The 18,778-nt window shown below is 47.0% G+C and overlaps 1 protein-coding gene across 2 annotated transcripts in view; it reads right to left on the reverse strand.

The window, feature by feature from the left end:
• The window catches only part of LRRK1 (leucine rich repeat kinase 1), a 162,024-nt gene that overhangs the window by 41,012 nt on the left and 102,234 nt on the right, over positions 1–18,778 (reverse strand). For both annotated transcript variants that reach the window (XM_037832894.1, XM_037832893.1), the window contains 10 exons: positions 17,136–17,362; positions 15,926–16,053; positions 15,674–15,837; positions 13,996–14,133; positions 11,187–11,299; positions 10,448–10,524; positions 5,619–5,748; positions 4,678–4,790; positions 4,034–4,248; positions 1,291–1,455 (listed from right to left, as the gene is read on the reverse strand). In XM_037832894.1, the coding sequence (XP_037688822.1) occupies positions 1,291–1,455; positions 4,034–4,248; positions 4,678–4,790; positions 5,619–5,748; positions 10,448–10,524; positions 11,187–11,299; positions 13,996–14,133; positions 15,674–15,837; positions 15,926–16,053; positions 17,136–17,362 (1,470 nt within the window). The remainder of the gene's footprint in view (positions 1–1,290; positions 1,456–4,033; positions 4,249–4,677; positions 4,791–5,618; positions 5,749–10,447; positions 10,525–11,186; positions 11,300–13,995; positions 14,134–15,673; positions 15,838–15,925; positions 16,054–17,135; positions 17,363–18,778) is intronic.

The following is an 18,778-nucleotide window of genomic DNA, read 5'->3' on the forward strand; positions in this document are numbered from 1 at the left end:
TATGTGGGTTTAATCTCCAGAATATATAAAGAACTTGGACAACTCAACAACCCTAAGAAAAACAACCCAATTTAAAAAAGGGCAAAAGACTTGAATAGACATTTCTCTAAAGAAGAAATACAAACGGGCGATATACATGAAAAGACGCTCACAGTCAATGCAAATCAAAACCACAATGTGATATCATCTCATTGCCACTGGAATGGCTACTATTAAAAAAATGCAAGATAACAAGCGTTGGAGAGGATGTGGAAAAACAGGAACACTCATTCACAATTGGTGGGAATGTAAAATGATGCAGCCACTGTGGAAAAGTTTGGCCACTCTAAGAAAGTTAAACACAGAATTATCATATGACGCCTCAAGCTGACTTATAGGTATCCACCCCAAAGAATTGAGAGCAGAGACTTGAACACATATGTGCACACTGATGATCATGGCAGCATTATTTGCAATTGCCAAAAGGTGGACTCAACTCAAGTTTCCGTCTATAGATGAAGGATGAACAAAATGTAGTATAGACACAATGGAATATTATTCAGCCATAAAAAGGAATGAAGTCCTGAAGCATACAACAACACGGATGAACCTTGAAGTCATCATGCTGGGTGAAAAAAGCCGGACACAAAAGGCCAACTATTTTATGAGCAGAATACGCAAATCCATGAAGTCAGAAAGTACAATACAGATTACCAGGGGCCAGGTGGGGGTTGAGAATGGGGAGTTAATGTTTAATTAGTGCAGAGTTTCTGTTTGGGATGATGGAAAAGTTTTGGCAGTGGATGATGATGGAGACACAACTTCATGAATGTAATTAACACCACTGAAGTGTATATTTGAAAAGGGATATAAAGGGAAATTTTAGGTTGTATATGTTACTACACAGAAAAAAAAAAAAAGCCCTTAGAATTTACTGCACAACTGGAGAGTGAATCCTAATATAAACAGTGGGCTAAAGTTGACAGCATAATTATAAAAATACTGCTTCATCAACTGTAACCAAGTACCAATGAATGCAAAATATTTATAATAGAGAACACTATGTGTGTGTGTGTGTGTGTGTGTGTGTGTGTGTAGGGGGGTATATCAGAAAGAATGCTGTATTTTCCACATGATTTTTCTGTAATCCTACAACTGCTATAATAAAAAATTTTTTTTTGGTTAAAAAACAATGCAAAGTATGTCTTCTGTAACACAAGTCTATCTTTCCTCAGTAAAGGGGGGTGGTCTAGAGAAGCGGCTGGAACCCTCCGATGCTGTCTGAGAACTTAAGGGCTGGCGTGTGCTCACCTCGATACTCAGCAGCCAGAACTGGAGGTTGGCCACGGCCTCCTCCCCCAGCGCCAGGTTCCAGACCACCACATAGAGAGCCTTGTCCGTGAAGAAGCACTGGTTGACCGTGGCCATGCTGGCCGGGCCGCCGATGTCCCAGACGTTGAACTCCACGGACTCAACCTATTTGAGCCACAAGGGCGGCAAGAGGGAGGCATTTTAGGAGTCAAGTTTTCAGTAAATCAAATACAGATAACTGTTCGGTTCTAATTCTGTCCTTGGGGGCCTGAAAAATACATGAGAGAAGAGAGGCTTCACAGGCCCTGTTGTTTCTCTCGGGGATCAGTGAACGAAGAGAGGGACGGTGTCCACCTGCTCGGAGGTGGACTTCTGGGGGCTTCTGTCCACTGCTAAGCGAGTGGCAGAGGGACCAGGCCCTGGATGTGCTAGTTTGGATGTATTATGTATTATGTATTATGTCCCCCAAAATGCCATGTTCTTGTGGGGGCAGATGTATTAGTGTAGATTAGGTTAGAACCTTTTGATTGTTTCCATGGAGATGTGACTAGTAACACCTTTGATTAGGGTGTGGCCTGTTAATGGGATTGTTTCCATGGAGGTGTCACCCCACCCATTCAGCGTGGGTCTTGACTGGTTACTGGAGTACTTTAAAAAGAGCTCCACAGACCCAGATGCTTGCTGCAGTTTAAAGAGATGTTTTGAAGATGACCATTGAAAGCTGATGCTGACATTCTGGAGAACACCATTTTGAAGCACAACCTGAGTGCAAGCAGATGCCAGCCACGTGCCTTCCCAGCTAACAGAGGTTTTCCGGATGCCATCTGCCATCCTTCAGTGAAGGTACCCTATGGTTGATGCCTTACCTTGGACACTTTATGGCCTTAAGACTGTAACTTTTTAATCAAATAAACCCCCTTTATAAAAGCCAATCCATTTTTGGGGTTTTGTAAAACAGCAGCATTGGCAAACCAGAACAGAGCCTTTGTGTTTATCGGTGTCTGCAGAACTTTTGAGAGCACTGGTCAAGTCCCATCTGGGGCCCCCAGAAGCCCCCGTGCTGATGTCACTCTTCAGCCTCGGGTACCAAGGTTTAAACTCCATCTGTGCGGGTCTCCAAGCTCCCGGAGGTCAGGGGACGCCACCCACCGAGGATGTGGGAAACTCCCCCGACGTGGGAAGCAAACAAAAGCTTAGCTGTCGGGCTGCCGGGAAAGGCTGTTTGAACTGGTTTCTCTATCGTTTTATGAGGTCAGAGTCTGGCCTGAAAGGCTAAGCCTGCAGTTTTCTGTAGCAAGAAATCATTTCTCTGATGCTATGCTTTGGTCTGCCAGAGACAGCATGCTGACCGGCTTTCTGTCGGAAAATCAAAACGGATGGCTGTTCTCAACGGGCTAAAAGCCAGCCACACAGAGAGTTACAGAGCAGACGGCCCAGTTCTGCTCTGTGTTCATAAGATCAGGGACTTCTCCTTCAATTCGCAAAGGGGAAACTGTATGACGGCAGAAAGCAATGGAGGCTAAGGGATTGGAAAAATAGAAATACGAATCCCCACCTCAGGCCTCGGACAACCATTTGCTAAATAACAGTGGGAAGAAAATGACTTCAAATAATTGTCTAAAAAGGAAAGCAGGAGAGATTCCAGAAGATCGGGTTACATTCGACAACTTTCTGCTTCTCTAGCTGGGTTCACTCCTGGGTGCTCAGGGAATGCCTGAGACACTGTTTTGGCTGTTCCAGTTCAAACAGACAGGCCCCCCTTCTTTAGAGGAGCAGTTCCCGAAAATACATTCAGCTTAAATGCCTAATTGCTTAAACTGGGTTTCCCTGATTTGGAAAGTGGTTTTGGGTGAAAGACACTGCAGCAAAACCCATCTCTAGCTGCCACGGTGATGGGAGCGACCAGGAAAATCGAGCAAGACATGGTCTCCTAAGGCCTCAGCTTTCTACAGTGAAACGGCCTTCTTGATCTCGGATCCCTGTGCAGCCACATGTAATCACAAGGCGACACTGTGCAAACAAGGCATTAGATAAAGGAAGGCATTTTCTTGGCATGCTTGTTATGCGGTTTGGAGAACTAGCTGACTGCTCTGTGCCATCTTCCAGGGACAAAAAGCCTGTCAATTTTCCACAGTGTCTGTTTTCTGTTTCAAGTGGAAGAACAATTTCACTTTCATTTCTGGTCCTGAATGGAAAACAGGAGGACTAATAGTTCACCAAAAGAATTCAGCTTAGACAGGGCTTAAAAACTTGTTTTCAAAATTTGAGGGGATTCTCAGAGAAGATAGAGAACTCATTCCAGGGGTGCTTGCTGGGTCTTCTTGTTACGGGGTACATGCTGGTGTGTTTCATTACCTAAATCAGTGTGGTTCTCAACCCTGGGGAGGGAACCGGACCCAGAGCATCCCAATCAGAACATTTGGGGACAGGAATGGACAGGCGTGGGCATCACTGCCCTTAAAAGCTCCCCAAGGGAACCTCATGAACAGCCAGGAATAAGGGCCACTGGCCTAGAGCCTCAACTTAACCATAAAAGAAAAGCGACAAGCTGATGATAAGAAACGATTCACTGCCTCTGGCAGGAGCTGGTTGGAAACAGCACACACACCCTCTGGGAGTTGGGTATCCTGGGACTCAGGCCCCCTGTGGAGAAAATCCTGGGCTCCCTGGGGAGGAGAGACCAAGGGGCCCAGGGTGGGTTCCCTCCCACCCACAGGAACTCTGCACGCCAACCATCCTTGACCTTGGCTTTCGAGCCAGCCGGCCTCTGGAGCTCCCACTTGGTGGTCCTGATGGTGGCCTCGCCGTGCACCACCTGGGGGGCCCTCCCCGTCTGTAAGATCTCCAGGAGGGTGGACTTGCCCTGGCGCGGGGGACCCACGATGATCATCTTCATCAGTTTGCACTTCTCCGCTTTCCGCAGCTGCGCCCGCAGGTAAGACAGCATTGCCTTGGGGCCTGGGCAGAAACCATAAGGGGGGAAAGTCCCTGCCACCCATAACCTGTGACATGAACATGAACATGCTCCCATCTCTTAGGGAATAGAGTTCCATCATAATGGGACACTTCCTATGTGTTGTAATGGGGAAAAGTGAAGACAATTGGGTCTGGTGGAGGGAAGGTGCAATACTCACCACCCCAAATGCTCATCACCCTAAAGTGCAAGGACCCAAAACATCCATCACAGATAGGTTTACACCTGGTCACTCTTGGTCCAATGATCCTCAGTAACTTACGACTTTCTGGATAATTATCCCCAACATGGACCCTGAGTTGGGCTCCCTGGGGCCATCTTGGTGTTCCCACCCCAGGAACTTAACTGCTGGACTTGAGTTGTTTTTCCCAGGAGGTGATGCTAAGAAAACAGGGCTACAGAAGCTGTACTACCTTCTTTCCTGATCTCTGCGGGCACATTGGTGATGGTGAGGTCTTCAGTGTCCAACTGCCAGAGGTTCCCCAGCTGCCCCAGCTCAGGAGGCAGCTCTTGGAGGCTGGGATTACTGAGGGTATGAACACCCACCACAAGAGAACACACACACACACACACACACACACACACACACACAAGCACCGTCAGCCTCTGTGGCCTGCCAGGGCCCCAGACAGCCTGCACCCCAAGCCTGACATCTTGGGCCCTTATTTCAAGTGTTCCACTTAAATATTTATGCCAAAGGACTTCTCCTGGAAAGTTAGTGGTCAAAACAACAGCTCTGTCTTCTGCAAATCCCTCCTACTTATAGCTGGGGTCCCTCCCCTAATTTTTCCGGTCTCTTCTACTCATTACACTACCATCAAGATGATCACTACCTCTTCTTGGAAATGCAGAGTAGCCTGGATTATTTTACATTTTCATCGATTATTGCATGCTCTCTGTAACCCCTGGGAGGGCTCAGCACACAGTGGACACCTGGTCAATGAATGGATGGATGTGTGAGTAGTTCTCATCATAGCCCAAGCCAAGGAGCAAAAGCATATCACGCGAGATATTTCCCCCCTCCCTTTTCCTTTCAGCATTTACTTTAGAAAATTTGTATGTAAGTTCTTTCTCTGTCCTTTTGGAAAAGCATGCAAATCTCTTCTTTAAAGGTTAAATAAAGCCCCTTGGAAATTAAAAACAAAACACCACGTGTTACTGCATCGCTACTCTGTCTTCCTTGGTCCTCTGCTCCCCTATCTTCTTGACCAAACCCTGTTCTGCAAAGCCCACTACTGCCTCTTGGTAAAATAATTGCTTCTTTCTCCCTGGCTTCTGCATCTCTGATGGTTTGTGGGAGAGCGTTCTGCCTCCTGGCTGAGGCGCCATGTGGCTTTCTGTGCCATGTACTTACTTTCCCAAGTAGAGTTCTGACAAGCTTTTCAGTAGGCACACGGAGGGTGGGACTGCATCCAGCTGGTTGTCATTCAGACAAAGGACTTCCAGAGACTCACTTAGGAAGGCCGGGAACTCCAGCACACAGCCTATAAGGAGAAGGCAAAACAGACCAGACATTTGGAAAGGACTCCTGGCCTCGTGGCTTGAAGATGAGGTGGGTTGCGTGTTATGGTTGAATTGTGTGTTGCCCTCACAAAGATATGTTGAATCCTAACCGCCAGGATCTCCGAATGTGACCTTATTTGGAAATAGGGTTGTTACATATGGAATTAATTGAATTAAGATGAGGTTATCCTGGAGTCAGCGGGCTTCTAATTCAATAAGACTGGTGTCCTTAAAAGAAGTGACAGCAGGGAGAGATTGCCAAGGAATGCTGAGGGCTGCTGGCAAACACCAGAAGCTGGGAGATGCCAGGAAGGCATCTCCCCTGCAGGTTTCAGAGGCAGCATGGCCCTGCCCACACCTTAATTTTGGACTTCTAGTCTCCGGAACTGTGAGACAAAAATTTCTCTTGCTTTAAGTCACCCAGTTTGTGATGCTTTGTTACAGCATCCCTTAGAAACTAATATGGTATATAAATTAGCACAGCCTCCGGACAGCATTTTGGCAAATCTATGAAAATAAAATGCTTGTATCATTGACCTAGTGATTCCGATTCTAGGAAATTATCCTACCAACACCCTTGCACATGTGGTGAAGGCCTGAGAATGAGGATGCTCAGTGGCACAATGTTTGCAATAGCGAAGATAGAGGAAAACCTCTGTGTCATCTGCAGAGGATAGGCTAAACGGATAATGGACTAATACGCAACTATTAGAAAGAATGGAGCAGGTCTTCGTGCATGGATGAGAAATGATAATCAAGAGCTCTTGGTGAATTGGAAAAAGGAAGGTGCAGCATCTGATGTACGGAGGAGGCTTATCTGTGTGCCCAAAAGGATGTGCACACATGCACATGCACACCACAATGCACATACATGTGCATATATGTATGCACTCACACACAGCACATACAAACAGATATGCTACACATGCATACATACCACACATGCAGTGTTCTATGAGCACACAAGTACACATGGGAGTTACATATGAACATTATACACACACTATTGTGATCAGAGACACATGTGAAATTGCCTCTGGGAAAGGGAAGAAGAAGAAGACTGAATTCTCATCACACATCTTTTGTTACCATTCAAAAATTCTGTTTGACCATGTATATGTATTAGTTTTTCCATTAAAAAAGTTAGCTGGTATAATAATAATATTACGGGCTAAGTTTTTATACTTTCTCTGAAAAACAAGCCAATTTTTTAATACTTATGAGACTTTGTTAATTAATCTAATTGTGAGTTTACCATTAAAAGCAAATCAAATCTGCCATTGCCACTGGCACAGAGCATTTAGAGTTGAGAACGAATGTGGGGGAGAGCTTTGGAAATGCACGCTGATGGAAATCTCAGGGTTGGATTTCGGCCGGCTCTCTGAAATGTCTTTATCCTCCTAAGGCAGGGAGATTGCGACAGGACACCAGGCCCTCACAAATCCCTTTCAGCTTGGAGAACTCAAGATAAAACGGAGGCCTCCAAGCTCTCCTGCTCGGGTTCCCACTGCCAAGGACGAAAGATAGAAAAGCCCAGGTTCTTTTGTTGGGCTCAAGCAATGTTCCATTGCCTTTCATCACAGTTCCTCCCGAGTGCTGGCTTTTCTCCAGAGATGTGGCTGTGCCGTCAATGGTAATAGCGTAACCTGGCCTCACAGAATGTTCTGGAAGGGACGATAACAGAATACCAAAACTGGCTCCTGGAAACTCTTCCCAGCTATGGCACAGGGTGTAAATGGATTCACTGCAGTGAACCTGATGGAATGAAGGTGCAGCAGACTTTTCAAGATGGCTCTGCATTGGACCTTGTTCCATGAAAAAATGTTCACAGAGGTTCCCCTCCCCTCCCCTCCCCTCTGCTCTCCTCCCCTCCCCGTCCTCAATGAAAAGGGATGGTCAACCTTAGCCTGCTCTGATTCACATATTCATTAAAGAAATCAGTACCAAGAAAGTCTCACTTTCTTCCCCAAGAACACATTCTGAACACCAGGCCTCTCTGCTTTACAATTTTAAAGTTTTGCCTTGGCGTTTATTAAGCCTCTTTAAGTAACAGCCAGATGGAATAAGGAATTACCACTGCAAACAAGAGGCAACACCTGTTAGACACCTCCTGGTCCAGTGAGGAAAACTAGAAAAACCTGGACTGAAGAGACACAGCTTGAGGTATTTATGAACCGTAATTATTTATCCTTAAGTTATTTATGACTCTGCCAGTCTGAATTTTACTGTAAAAACAGCCATCCAAATTATTTTTGGACGAGCCAACTGCACAAACCTGACTACTTGATGTACATAAATTGACTTGGAACTTCGCTATCCACTGGCAAACAAGTTATCTTTTATAGGTAGTTCTTTACCCATGGGTCAACAGCTGTAAGACGATGAATGGCCCTCCTAAGGGGAATGGGTCACAAGGGGCCCCACTTTTTTTCACTTGAGGTGTGGGTCTCAACTTTCTAGACTACATTTGAAAAATCAAGAGGGCTTTGTGATATGTCAAAGCCACAGTCTGCCTCTGCCAGAGAACCTTCCAAGAGGTGTGGCCCACTCAGCCGAGCTCCCCAGATACCCTCCTGCAGGCTGCCACCAAAATCATTTTCCAGAACACTGGTCAATGTTCCTACAGCATATTTTTCATTGTGTACGGTTGACCTTGCTCTTTGATGGGTTCACAAGGGAGAGAGAGCCCCTCTTCCAGGAGTGGCTGATTCCACTAAGTGATGGTTCCACATCCCCATGTACTTCTCCGTGTCCTAGAGGAGGTTCTGCATTGCGAAACTGGAGACATGCTTCTGGTCAACCCAAACATAAAAGGCTTGCAACTTTGAGCCATACCAGCAACTCTTTTCACACCCATCATCACGTCTGGCACCAGAGAGCAGAAAGTGTTTATTTCTCTTTCCTTCCAAGTGAAATCTCTGTGTCTGGACTCAATTTCTAAATTCTTAAGCCCCTTCATTTTTAAAAAGGACCAGTCATAATCGCATTTCCCTAGGGTGTGGTAAAGTACCCTTTCATTTGTTTCTTGGCCGTCTGGACTTCCTCTTCTGTGAACTATTTTATCTCTGCTGTCTATTTTTTTTCTTATTTGGACTGTCTTTTTTTTTTTTTTTTTTTTTTAATAAGTTTGTAAGAATTCTTTGGATATTAGGGACTTAAGCCAATCTGAGTTGCAACAGTTTGTGTTGCAAATATTTTTGCTCACTCTGTTGGCATGACTTTGTTTGGAATGCCTTTTACTGACCAAAGCGTTGACATTTTTAAAAGCCACTGATTTCTATCTTTTCTTTTTTCTTTTTTTTTTTTTGTGGTAGTTTCTGGATTTCCAAGCTAGTTTTAAAACGACCACCATCAACCCCCCCTCAAATTACATTACATACACATTCTCTTAAATGCTATTATTTTCTTTTTATATTTAAACCTGCTACCCACACAGGCAATTTTGTAATTGATGTAAGGTAGGGGTTCTAGGGTAGTTTTTTCTCCAGCTGGATAAGCAATTATTTATTAAAAACACTATTTTATTTAAACAGTAGTTATTAAAAAACAATAAAACACCCTTTTCCCACTAAACCGAAATGCCACCTTTGTCATGTGTTAAATCCCTATATTTACGTAGGTCTATTTTGGACTCCCTTTTCTGTTCCATTGCTGTGTTACTTTTCAGTCATATATAAACATACACACTCGTGCATGACTGATATATACATCTATTATATGTATACACACATGCACCCAAGTTCATGATAAAGCTCAATAGGCAGCCAGAGTATTTAGTTTACCTTCTGCAAATGTGTATTGGTCCCTGGGGCATTTTTTATCCCTACCTCACACCCTCTTTTTTAAAAGAGCACTTGTTGACATAGATCTATTAAGACAAAGAAGAAAGTGCTGTTACATACATTTAAAAGGACCTAAATATTCAGTCCTGTTTTATGTGACAGCCATCCTGAGGGATAATTCTGCAAGTGTGGTTGGCTTTTTAAGTCTTAGCTTCAGGTTAAAAAGGAGAGCAAGTGGTTTAACGAGAAGGACTTTCCTCCTACATCACTAAAAATAATGATTGAGAAGAACTGGTCTTCCTAGAGAGCCAACATATTCTCTGCTGAACTGCCCTTGTCATGTGGCCAGTATGGAAACACTGTGGAAAGTTCTCTTTCTGATGAGTTTGGCTGCTCCAGAAGCCCAGCCCAGCCTGGAGAGCCGGCAGGGGCGAGGGTGGCTGTGTTCCCAGGTGTTCCCTTTACAAGCTACCCCAGTGAGGCAGAAAGGACGGGCAGCCACAGGACCTTGGGCAAGCCCATCAACCCCTCCGAGCCTCAGTTTCCTTATCTGTAAAATGGGAAACTGCGATCCACACCTCATGTCACGAGGATTCGGGAAAGACTCGAACATGTGTAAAGAAGCTAATGCAGCCCTTGGCGAGCTGTAGATCCTCTACACAGGTAACCACTAGCATCCTCGGACTCCAGGCTGGAAGGGGGCTTTGAGATATATCTGCATGCTGTCTATGAGACGTGAGTGATGGACCTAGCTCACTTCCAGTTTCTCCACTCACATCTGGACATTTCTGGTGGTTCAATAGAGCAGTGAAGGGGAAAGTCCAACAGAAGAGCCCTTCCCCCTTGGCTGGAGTAGAAAACAAGCGTAACTCCTCCATCTCTAGACGCACACACTCACCTGACTCAGTCCCTGAACGCTGGCGGCCTCTGGTGGTGAAAAAGGAAATACGCTTTGTTTTCAGCACGTCATCGTTTCTGTGGGGAAAGGGAGGGGCGTCAAAAAGAAAGCATGAGAAAGACATTACTAATTTGGCTGCCATGGTATAATGCCAACGCATCCAGAAAGCAGGGAGAAAATTCCATCAGCGGCTTATGTCAGGGCAGACAGCCGCTGCTTGCTCACTGCAACTCCAGTGCTCTAAAAGTCTCTTGGAAAAAAATGACCAACATTTAAAGATGATGACCTAACTTGGGCATGACTGGTGGTTTCCATTCTTGAGCTTTTTCCATTTCAGGTAGGTGTGTAACAGCACTTTCCAATGGTGCATTCCAGAGGGTGTTACGCTTGCCCCGTTCAGGGAGGGATGCTCTCTTTGGGGCATCCGTTCCTGAGACGCTACAGGCACAGCCTTCAGCAAATGAACTGGGATGGCTGGTTCCCAAAGGACCAACGGGGACCCCATCCCCACTTTTTCATATTTTATTGGAAGGCTCTGCGGGTTTACTCTTAGGTATGTTATCGCATCTATCTCCATTTTTGTTAGTCACTAGCAAAAACTTCTGAACAGAAGTTAGAGCCCAGATTCTACAGGAGTCTTTAAAAGTTAGAACTGGAAAGACACCACCCCGAGGGTCCCCAGGATGTGTTCACAAGCACATGGCAGAACTCGCCAGGGAGCCAGGGCACCTCTGCTTACTTCCCAAGTTGGTTTCTGGAGAGATCCAGCGTTTTGAGTTGCCTACAGGTCCACTTAGAGTGAGGTGGAAGTGTCACCAGCTGGTTTCCCTGTAACTTCAGGAACATCAGGGTCTGAAGGAGAGAGGCAGAGGTGGCATCAAGTACAAACGGGAGGAAAAGTCAGCTTGCCAAATTCTTAGAACAGACTCACCTTCACAAAGATTCCAATGGTATAGGGGGTTCCAAAGTCTCTTAAAATGCACTCAATTATATAAGAAAAGCAAGAGGTAGCAATTTACCTATAGCAGGTATTAATCTTCCCCTGGAAATCAACGAGGGGTAGTTATCCTAGACTGGAGTCCAGTCCTTCTTGATTTTAAGGATTCTTGAGAGGGACAGTTCTCCGTGGGCCTCTCCTAGGAACGACTCTGATGGTCGCAGAGGATGCTGGGCGCACCCCCTTCCAGTGACCTCGAGGGCCTGGGTGGGGGTCCTGGGTGGGGCAGGGTGACCCCTCAGTCACCCTTGGGACTGGACCAATGGACCACATCCGTCCCAGGGACCATAAGGCCAGACCCTGGAGACTCGGGGACAAGGCCTCCCCACCAAGGCTTTCCCTTGGGATTCTGACACATTTTTCTTTAACAAGAATACAGGTAACCCTTTCTTTGATGACTCGGGGCACTGCCACTGACTGTCCCCCCTTGGGCAGGTGAACAGGCTTTTGATGCCTGACATTAAACTCTGCTGTCTGCATGGCTCCTGTCTCCCTGGTCGAAGGTGGCTGACCCCTGTCTGCCTTGGGTGCCACCTCCAGCCAGCCTGTCCACTGCCTTTTTATTGAGGCTCTGCCACGGTCCAGGCCCCAGGGGGACATGGGCTTCCCCTGCACTCCTAGCCCCTTGGCAGGTGCAAGTTCTTCCCCAAATCCCCCCAACTGGCCCCTTGATGGGCACATGCCCCCTCAGTGATTTCCCTTGCCCCTCAACTCCAGAGTGGTGAGGCCTGGGACAAGGTGCTTTCCCTCCTGGTTTGCTGTTTCTGTGCCACCATGGAAACCTGAAAGCTAAGTCTGCGAGGTGGAGGGTGAAGTAAGAGAACACAGATTCAAGGCAGGCAACTGAGGGGGGCTCTCCTCCAAGCATGGAGCTGGGGCGGGGGCCGTGAGCTTAGGGCCTCTCTCTGTGGGGTTCAGGGGCTGTTTATCTGCACTGAGGTAGAGAGAGCAGAGGTGCAGAACTTGGATTCCTGGGGGTTAGAAAGCTCCTTGGAAGTAAATTCAGGAAAGGGCCTTTTCCCCAGCGCCTGGGTACCCACCCCAGCCTGGGGGCTGAAGCTGGGGTGGGGTGGGGGGTGCTTTGTTACCTTGGGTTGTTTGCACACCTGTCTCTGTTTTCCACCTGTGCACTTGGGAACCCCCCAATGCAAAAAATGCAGAACATGGATCAAATTCATCGCTACGGGCTCAGGGCCAGCCCCAGAACAGGGGACCGATGAGTGTTTTCTGAAGGCATCGGGGCACACCAGGGCTCCGTGGTGGGCACTCAGGCCTCAGCCCCCAACGCCCACTGCCTGGGTCTGTCGCCAGCTCTCCACCAAGGGCTGGTTCACTGTTCAGCGATTTCTATAAGATAGCTTGGGGAGGTGGGGACCCCAAGCCATGGTGGCCTGGTGTGCTGGTTTGATGTATTATGTCCCCCAAAAAACCATTATCTTTGATGCAATCTTGTGGGGGCAGGCTTATTAGTGTTGATTAGGTTGAAACCTATTGGTTCAGTGTTTCCAGGGAGATGTGATTCAATCAACTGTGGGCAAGACCTGTCACTGGAGTATTTCCATGGGGGTGTTGCCCACCAATTTAGGAAGGGTCTTTATTGGATCACTGGAGTACTGTAAAAAGAGCCACACAGGTCCACATGCAGAGCAGCTGTGAGTGACATTTTGGAGAGCAACTGAGAGTGACATTTTGGAGAGGAGCTGCAGCTGAGACAGACATTTTTGAAGACTGCCGTTGAAAGCAGACTTTTGCTCCAGAGAAGCTAAGAGAGGACAAATGCCCCAAGAGCAACATTTTGAAGAATGCACAGGGACTGAGAGAGGAGCTGGAACACAACCCAGGATCAGCAGACACCAGCCACGTGCCTTCCTAGCTAACAGAGGTTTTCCGGACGCCATTGGCCTTTCTCCAGTGAAGGTACCCAATTGTTGATGCATTACCTTGGACACTTTATGGCCTTACGATTGTAACTGTGTAACCAAATATACCACCTTTAAAAAGCCAATCCATTTCTGGTATTTTGCATAACGGGCAGAATTAGCAAACCAGAACACCTGGGCACACTCAGGGCAAAGAAAGAGTCCAGGACAGACACATTGCAAGGGGAAAAGGTGTGCCCAGGGGAACACTGGGGGCAAGAAAACAGGTCACTACGTCCCCCCTACAGCACTCCCCTGGGTTCATCAACTGGGCCCAGCCAGGAGCCACGAGGGATGGAGCCAGGGAGGGTAAGGACAAAGGGGAGGGGGTGGGGGCTTTGCTGTGCTTAAAATTTTCAACATTAAAGCCTTGGGGATAAAATCCCATTGCCCCACCACCCCCATACACCTGTTTTCATTTTGTACATTTCCTTCCAATCTTTGCTTACAACCACGTGTACTTTTAACAGTCAAAATCATAGCACGGGTATAAATTACTAGACCTCCCTTTTAACTTAATATGATAAGACAGCCCTTCTCTATCTGTCTCAGAAGCACACTGATTTCACAGCAGTCTGGAGTGATTTTCTCCCAAAAGCCGAAAGGGAGAAAGTAAGCAAGAGCAGACTTACATCAAGCTGAAAAAGTCCCAGGGGAACTTCTTTTAGTGCGTTTTCTGAAAAATCCACGTCCTTCAGGTGAGTTTTCCAGAACACAGCCATTTTGTCTGGCAGAGACTGCAGGGCATTTTTGGATGCTTTGCAACATTTCTAGAAATGTGAGGACAAAGAGAATGAGAAACGAACGAGCTCTTTTAAGGCTACGTGATGCCGAATAAAGCAAAAGTTTCTGAATTGGACATTAAAAGAAGGTTTCACGACGAGTAAGATTTAGTGTTAATTAAGAGGCTAGAAACTCTGTGTCCTGGTTTTTCTGATCCCTGCTCCAAGGAAGGCACTGGAAGGGAGTTTCCTGACGACAGACAAAGGCACCTCATAGTCCTTTTCCTTTATTCCAGAACATCCGGCACATTGTCCTGGGAAATAATAGAACAATTCAGGACCCTGCTCTAGAGAGGAGCCAGTTTCCCACACACATACGGTCAGACTGGAAATGCTAATTCTAGAGATGGAGAATTTCCAGGTTTCAAACCAACAGCGAGAGAACACAAACATTCTTTATGTTGTTCCATCTGTTTTAACAGTTTCCAAGAAACAAGTAAACAAAAAAGCCCGTTTAACTGGCAGTGCCCTGAATGCACATCATTTCCTCTTCTTTCCCTTATTCTTATGTTACAGTTGTCCTAAAATAACTGAAGCCCCTCCTTTAGGACAGAACTCGTCCTGTGCCAGCGACACAAGCCCTAACTGCCGGAAGCTGTGTGTGTCTGTGGGTGTTGCCAGGTGAAATCTTGAGCCTGGGGCCAGGTGGGCTGGCTTTGAGCTGCGTTACCTGTTGAGACCCCTAACCCTGCTGTCTGCGGACTGACAGATGTTCACCTCCCACCTGCCTACACTGCGCAGGAGACGAGACGAGACGACGTAGACAAGAGAACTCTGTGGGGTTAACACAGCAGCAGAGCAGGCTGCAATTTTCGTTATTTTTCTGTATGATACTGTATAGATTTGTATGTATTGTGTCCCCCAGGAAAAGCCATGTTCTTTGATGCAATCTTGTGGGGGCAGACGTATTAGTGTTGAATAAGTTGGAAAGTTTGGATTGGGTTGTTTCCGTGGAAATGCGCCCCACCCAACTGTGGGTGATAATTCTGATTGGATACTTTCCATGGAGGTGTGGCCCCACCTGTTCAGCATGGACCTTGATTAGTTTACTGGAGCACTATATAAGCTCAGACAGAAGGAGCAAGCTTGCTACAGCCAAGAGGGACACTTTGAAGAATGCACAGGAGCTGAGAGAGAAAGTGCAGCTTACAGAGACATTTTGGAGACGGCCTTTGAAAGCAGACTTTTGCTCCGGAGAAGCTAAGAGAGGACAAACGCCCCAAGAGCAACTGAAAGTGACATTCTGGAGAGAAGCTGAAGCCTAGAGAGGAATGTCCTGGGAGAAAGCCATTTTGAAACTAGAACTCCAGAGCTGACACCAGCCACATGCCTTCCCAGCTAACAGAGGTTTTCCGGATGCCATTGGCCATCCTCCAGTGAAGGTACTCGATTGTTGACATGTTACCTTGGACACTTTATGGCCTTAAGACAGTAACTGTGTAACCAAAAAAACCCCCTTTTCTAAAAGCCAGTCCATTTCTGGTATTTTGCATTCTGGCAGCATTAGCAAACTAGAACAGATACTAACCAAGGGGCAGGCCCAGGGATCCGGAAACACTTTCAAGTTGTTTCTGGAGACATTCAGACAACTGAGCGACTTGAAAGAATGAAGGAACAGCATTGGGAGCTCTGTCAATTTATTGTCAGATAAATCAAGTTCCTGTAGTTTCCGCAAACCAATCCAGTTCGTGGCTGGGAGGAGAAAGGTATTAATTAGTAAACATATTTCTACCATGAAGAAAATGTCAAATTAACTCAGGTTATGGGAGAGAAAGCATACCACTGTCTTCTTCGAATAATTTTTCTAAATAATTTTTTGAAGCTGTCAGTTTTTGAAGTTTTGAGAGGTGCAGAAATCCTGGTGGGAGATGGGACAGTTTGTTGCTAGAGATGTCAATCTCAAGTAGCCTGTGGTTGGGGAAGAAGGAAGTCAAGTCGTCAGAAGAAAGAGGTAAAGCACCACTTTCAAATATTTGTCTATAAACACAGAGAGATATTTTTTCTTCTCCTCTTGGCACAAGGCCAAGTAGCGTGCATTGAAAATGGAGCATGTTGTGATTTTTATTCATTTGATGAACTGTTACCGTGTGCTGTCTAGATAAAAGAAAATCAAATCCAGGAAGACTGAAGCATAGACAATGTCTCATGGATGGGCCTGATCTTGCCAATGAATCAGGACTGAAAACCTCTTATTTATGTGAAAGCACAATCAGCAGGTTCCCAAGGCTCTGGAGAGGTGGCTGGGCAGTGACTTTGATCTTGCAGAACCTTGCAACCCATCCATCCCACCCAGATTAGGAAAACCCTCTTGGAGGGCACTTGCTTTTTAAGATTTTGACTTTAAAATCTTAACGTCACTGCTGACCCTCAAGCACTTTCCAACACTCCTCTCTCTTCACTTAGAACCTGAGCTTTTAAAATCAGCTCAAGTCCTTTACAGAATGATGCCTTGCTTGTGTATCTCAGAAATCAATCAATGAAGGTAAGGCCCTTCCCCTGCCATGCAACCTGAGGCCCCTTCCCGAGATCTCCTGCAAAATGTGGCAGGATGCGCCCACACTGCCCACCTGCTGCCAGATCCTACAGAGTTAGCCCTTTCTCCAAGAAGACTTCTCACTTTGTCTTCTCCCCAGGAGATGGAGAGGGTGTTGGTGTCCCTGGCTCCACTGCCACCACTGGCCCTGGAAAGCTTTCCACCTCCTGCTCTGATTCCTGGGTGCAGGACCACGAGTGGGCATCTCGGACAAGGCAAGTTCCACTCGGCCGTGAGTGAGCAGCACAGCCTTGGGCCAGACCGGCCCCTCTACCCCACCCCAGATCTCTCTGTGTTCATCTGAAAAGGAGATAGTGACCTTGCTCCCCTAAGCTTGCATGCTGGCAGGGAGAACTTCCTTCTCCAATTGAGTTAGAACATTTATTTTTGAAAACACAAGATACAGCCAGGGAGCCCTGCTGGGCCACTCTGGGGACCTGCGCTTGGTGAGACCCACCTGGAACAGATGATTTCGTCTGATGACTGCACCCCGGGCAGCTCCCCTAAGTGGTTGTCTGAGAGGTTCAGCTTCCGGAGATTGATCAGCCCCCAGGGAATGACGGAGGGGAGGGAAGACAGGCAGTTGGCAGAAAGGTCCAGCTCGGTGATCTGGCAGGAGATGTCGATCAGCCAGTCAAGATCCACCCAGGGCAACTTGAGATGGGACCACTTCACACGAAGCGCCTGGAAGGTGGAGAGAAGAGAGAAGCACACGTGGACGTAAGTCCAGGGCCAACAGGGGATGGGAATGAAGCAGTTATTTATCCAAGTGTGTCTGCCCAGCTGTCTCAGTTGGAGGTCCCAAGATATCGGAGACCATGCCCATCTTGTTCTCTCTTCACCTGTCGCAGTGGCCGGCACAGGGGAGCTACCTATTCCTATACCTACCTGAGTCTCACAGGTAATCGCCGCACGGTTCCTGCAATTCACCTTCCAGCCTCCAGGGGGAGCAAGCGGCTGAGCCCCGCCCCCTTACCAAGCTTCTCAAGCCCCACCCGAGCGGCGACACCCCCGTGTACAGAGGAGGACACCCGCAAGCTTGGAGGGGCCTCAGCCAGGCTGGAGAAGGCGGCTGCAGACCCACACCTGGGTCTCCTGCCTTCCTTTTGGGGTTCTCTTCCCAGCGAAGAGAGCGGCTGCGCGGGACAAGCGGCGCATTTGGTGCCTCGTGGGCGGGCTGCTTGCCAAAGGGACAGAAAGGCCAGCAGTTTGCAGGCATGGGGTGGTTAAATACACACGAGCAGGATATCTTCCTTTCTTCTCAATCAGCAGGGACTTTTTGGCTCCTTTAGGTTTCTGGGGGAGGAAGTCTGCTCTTTGGTTGGTTTCCCCAACGCAACTGGAAATCCACATCGGAAAATTAGAGAAGCAGAAATATAAACAAGAATTAGTGCTTCGCAAATGGGAAAATATAACAACCTGGCGGGGACTGCGGGAAAGACAGCGACCCCGTCGGGTAAGGTCGCCCTGGCAATCGGCCTCCGCGGAGAGAGTTCCTCATCTGGCCGCTAGAAGGCGCGCGCGTCTCATCTTTATTTCCTCCTTAGCTAAGTCCCCAGTTTTGCAAAGGCTGCGCCTACAACCCCCAAAGCTCTATCTAGTCTTGGAAATGGGGGTATGATGGACCGTGTCTCTACCTCTCTGTCTGTCTGTCTGTCCACTCTTTTGGCCTCTGTCTCTGTCTCTCCATTTGTCTGGATGAAGAGGGACAGGTGACGGCATCCTGGATTTGGGATCAAGAGAATGGAGTTTTAGTCTCAGCTGGTTATTTTAAGCTAGTTACTCTCTTCCTCTGGACCTGTTTTATTGTGATTACTTTTTATCCTCCAATGTTTTATTTTGAAAATTTTCTCAACTGCTGTAAAGCTGAACTAGTATGCAAGGAATCCCCATATATTCTTCCCCTAGAAATTCACCAGTGGCTAATATGGAGCCACATTTGGTTTCTCTCCTCTCTACTCACAGCATACAAAGCACACACTTTTTATTTTTTGCTGAGTCAACAGGAAGTAAATTATGGACATTGTGAAACTTCACCCCTAAATACCTCAGCATCTCTCTCTGGAGAACAAGAATATTTTCTCACAAAACAACCATATA

Source organism: Choloepus didactylus, chromosome 4, assembly GCF_015220235.1.
Source record: "Choloepus didactylus isolate mChoDid1 chromosome 4, mChoDid1.pri, whole genome shotgun sequence".
Classification (NCBI taxonomy): Eukaryota; Metazoa; Chordata; class Mammalia; order Pilosa; family Megalonychidae; genus Choloepus; species Choloepus didactylus.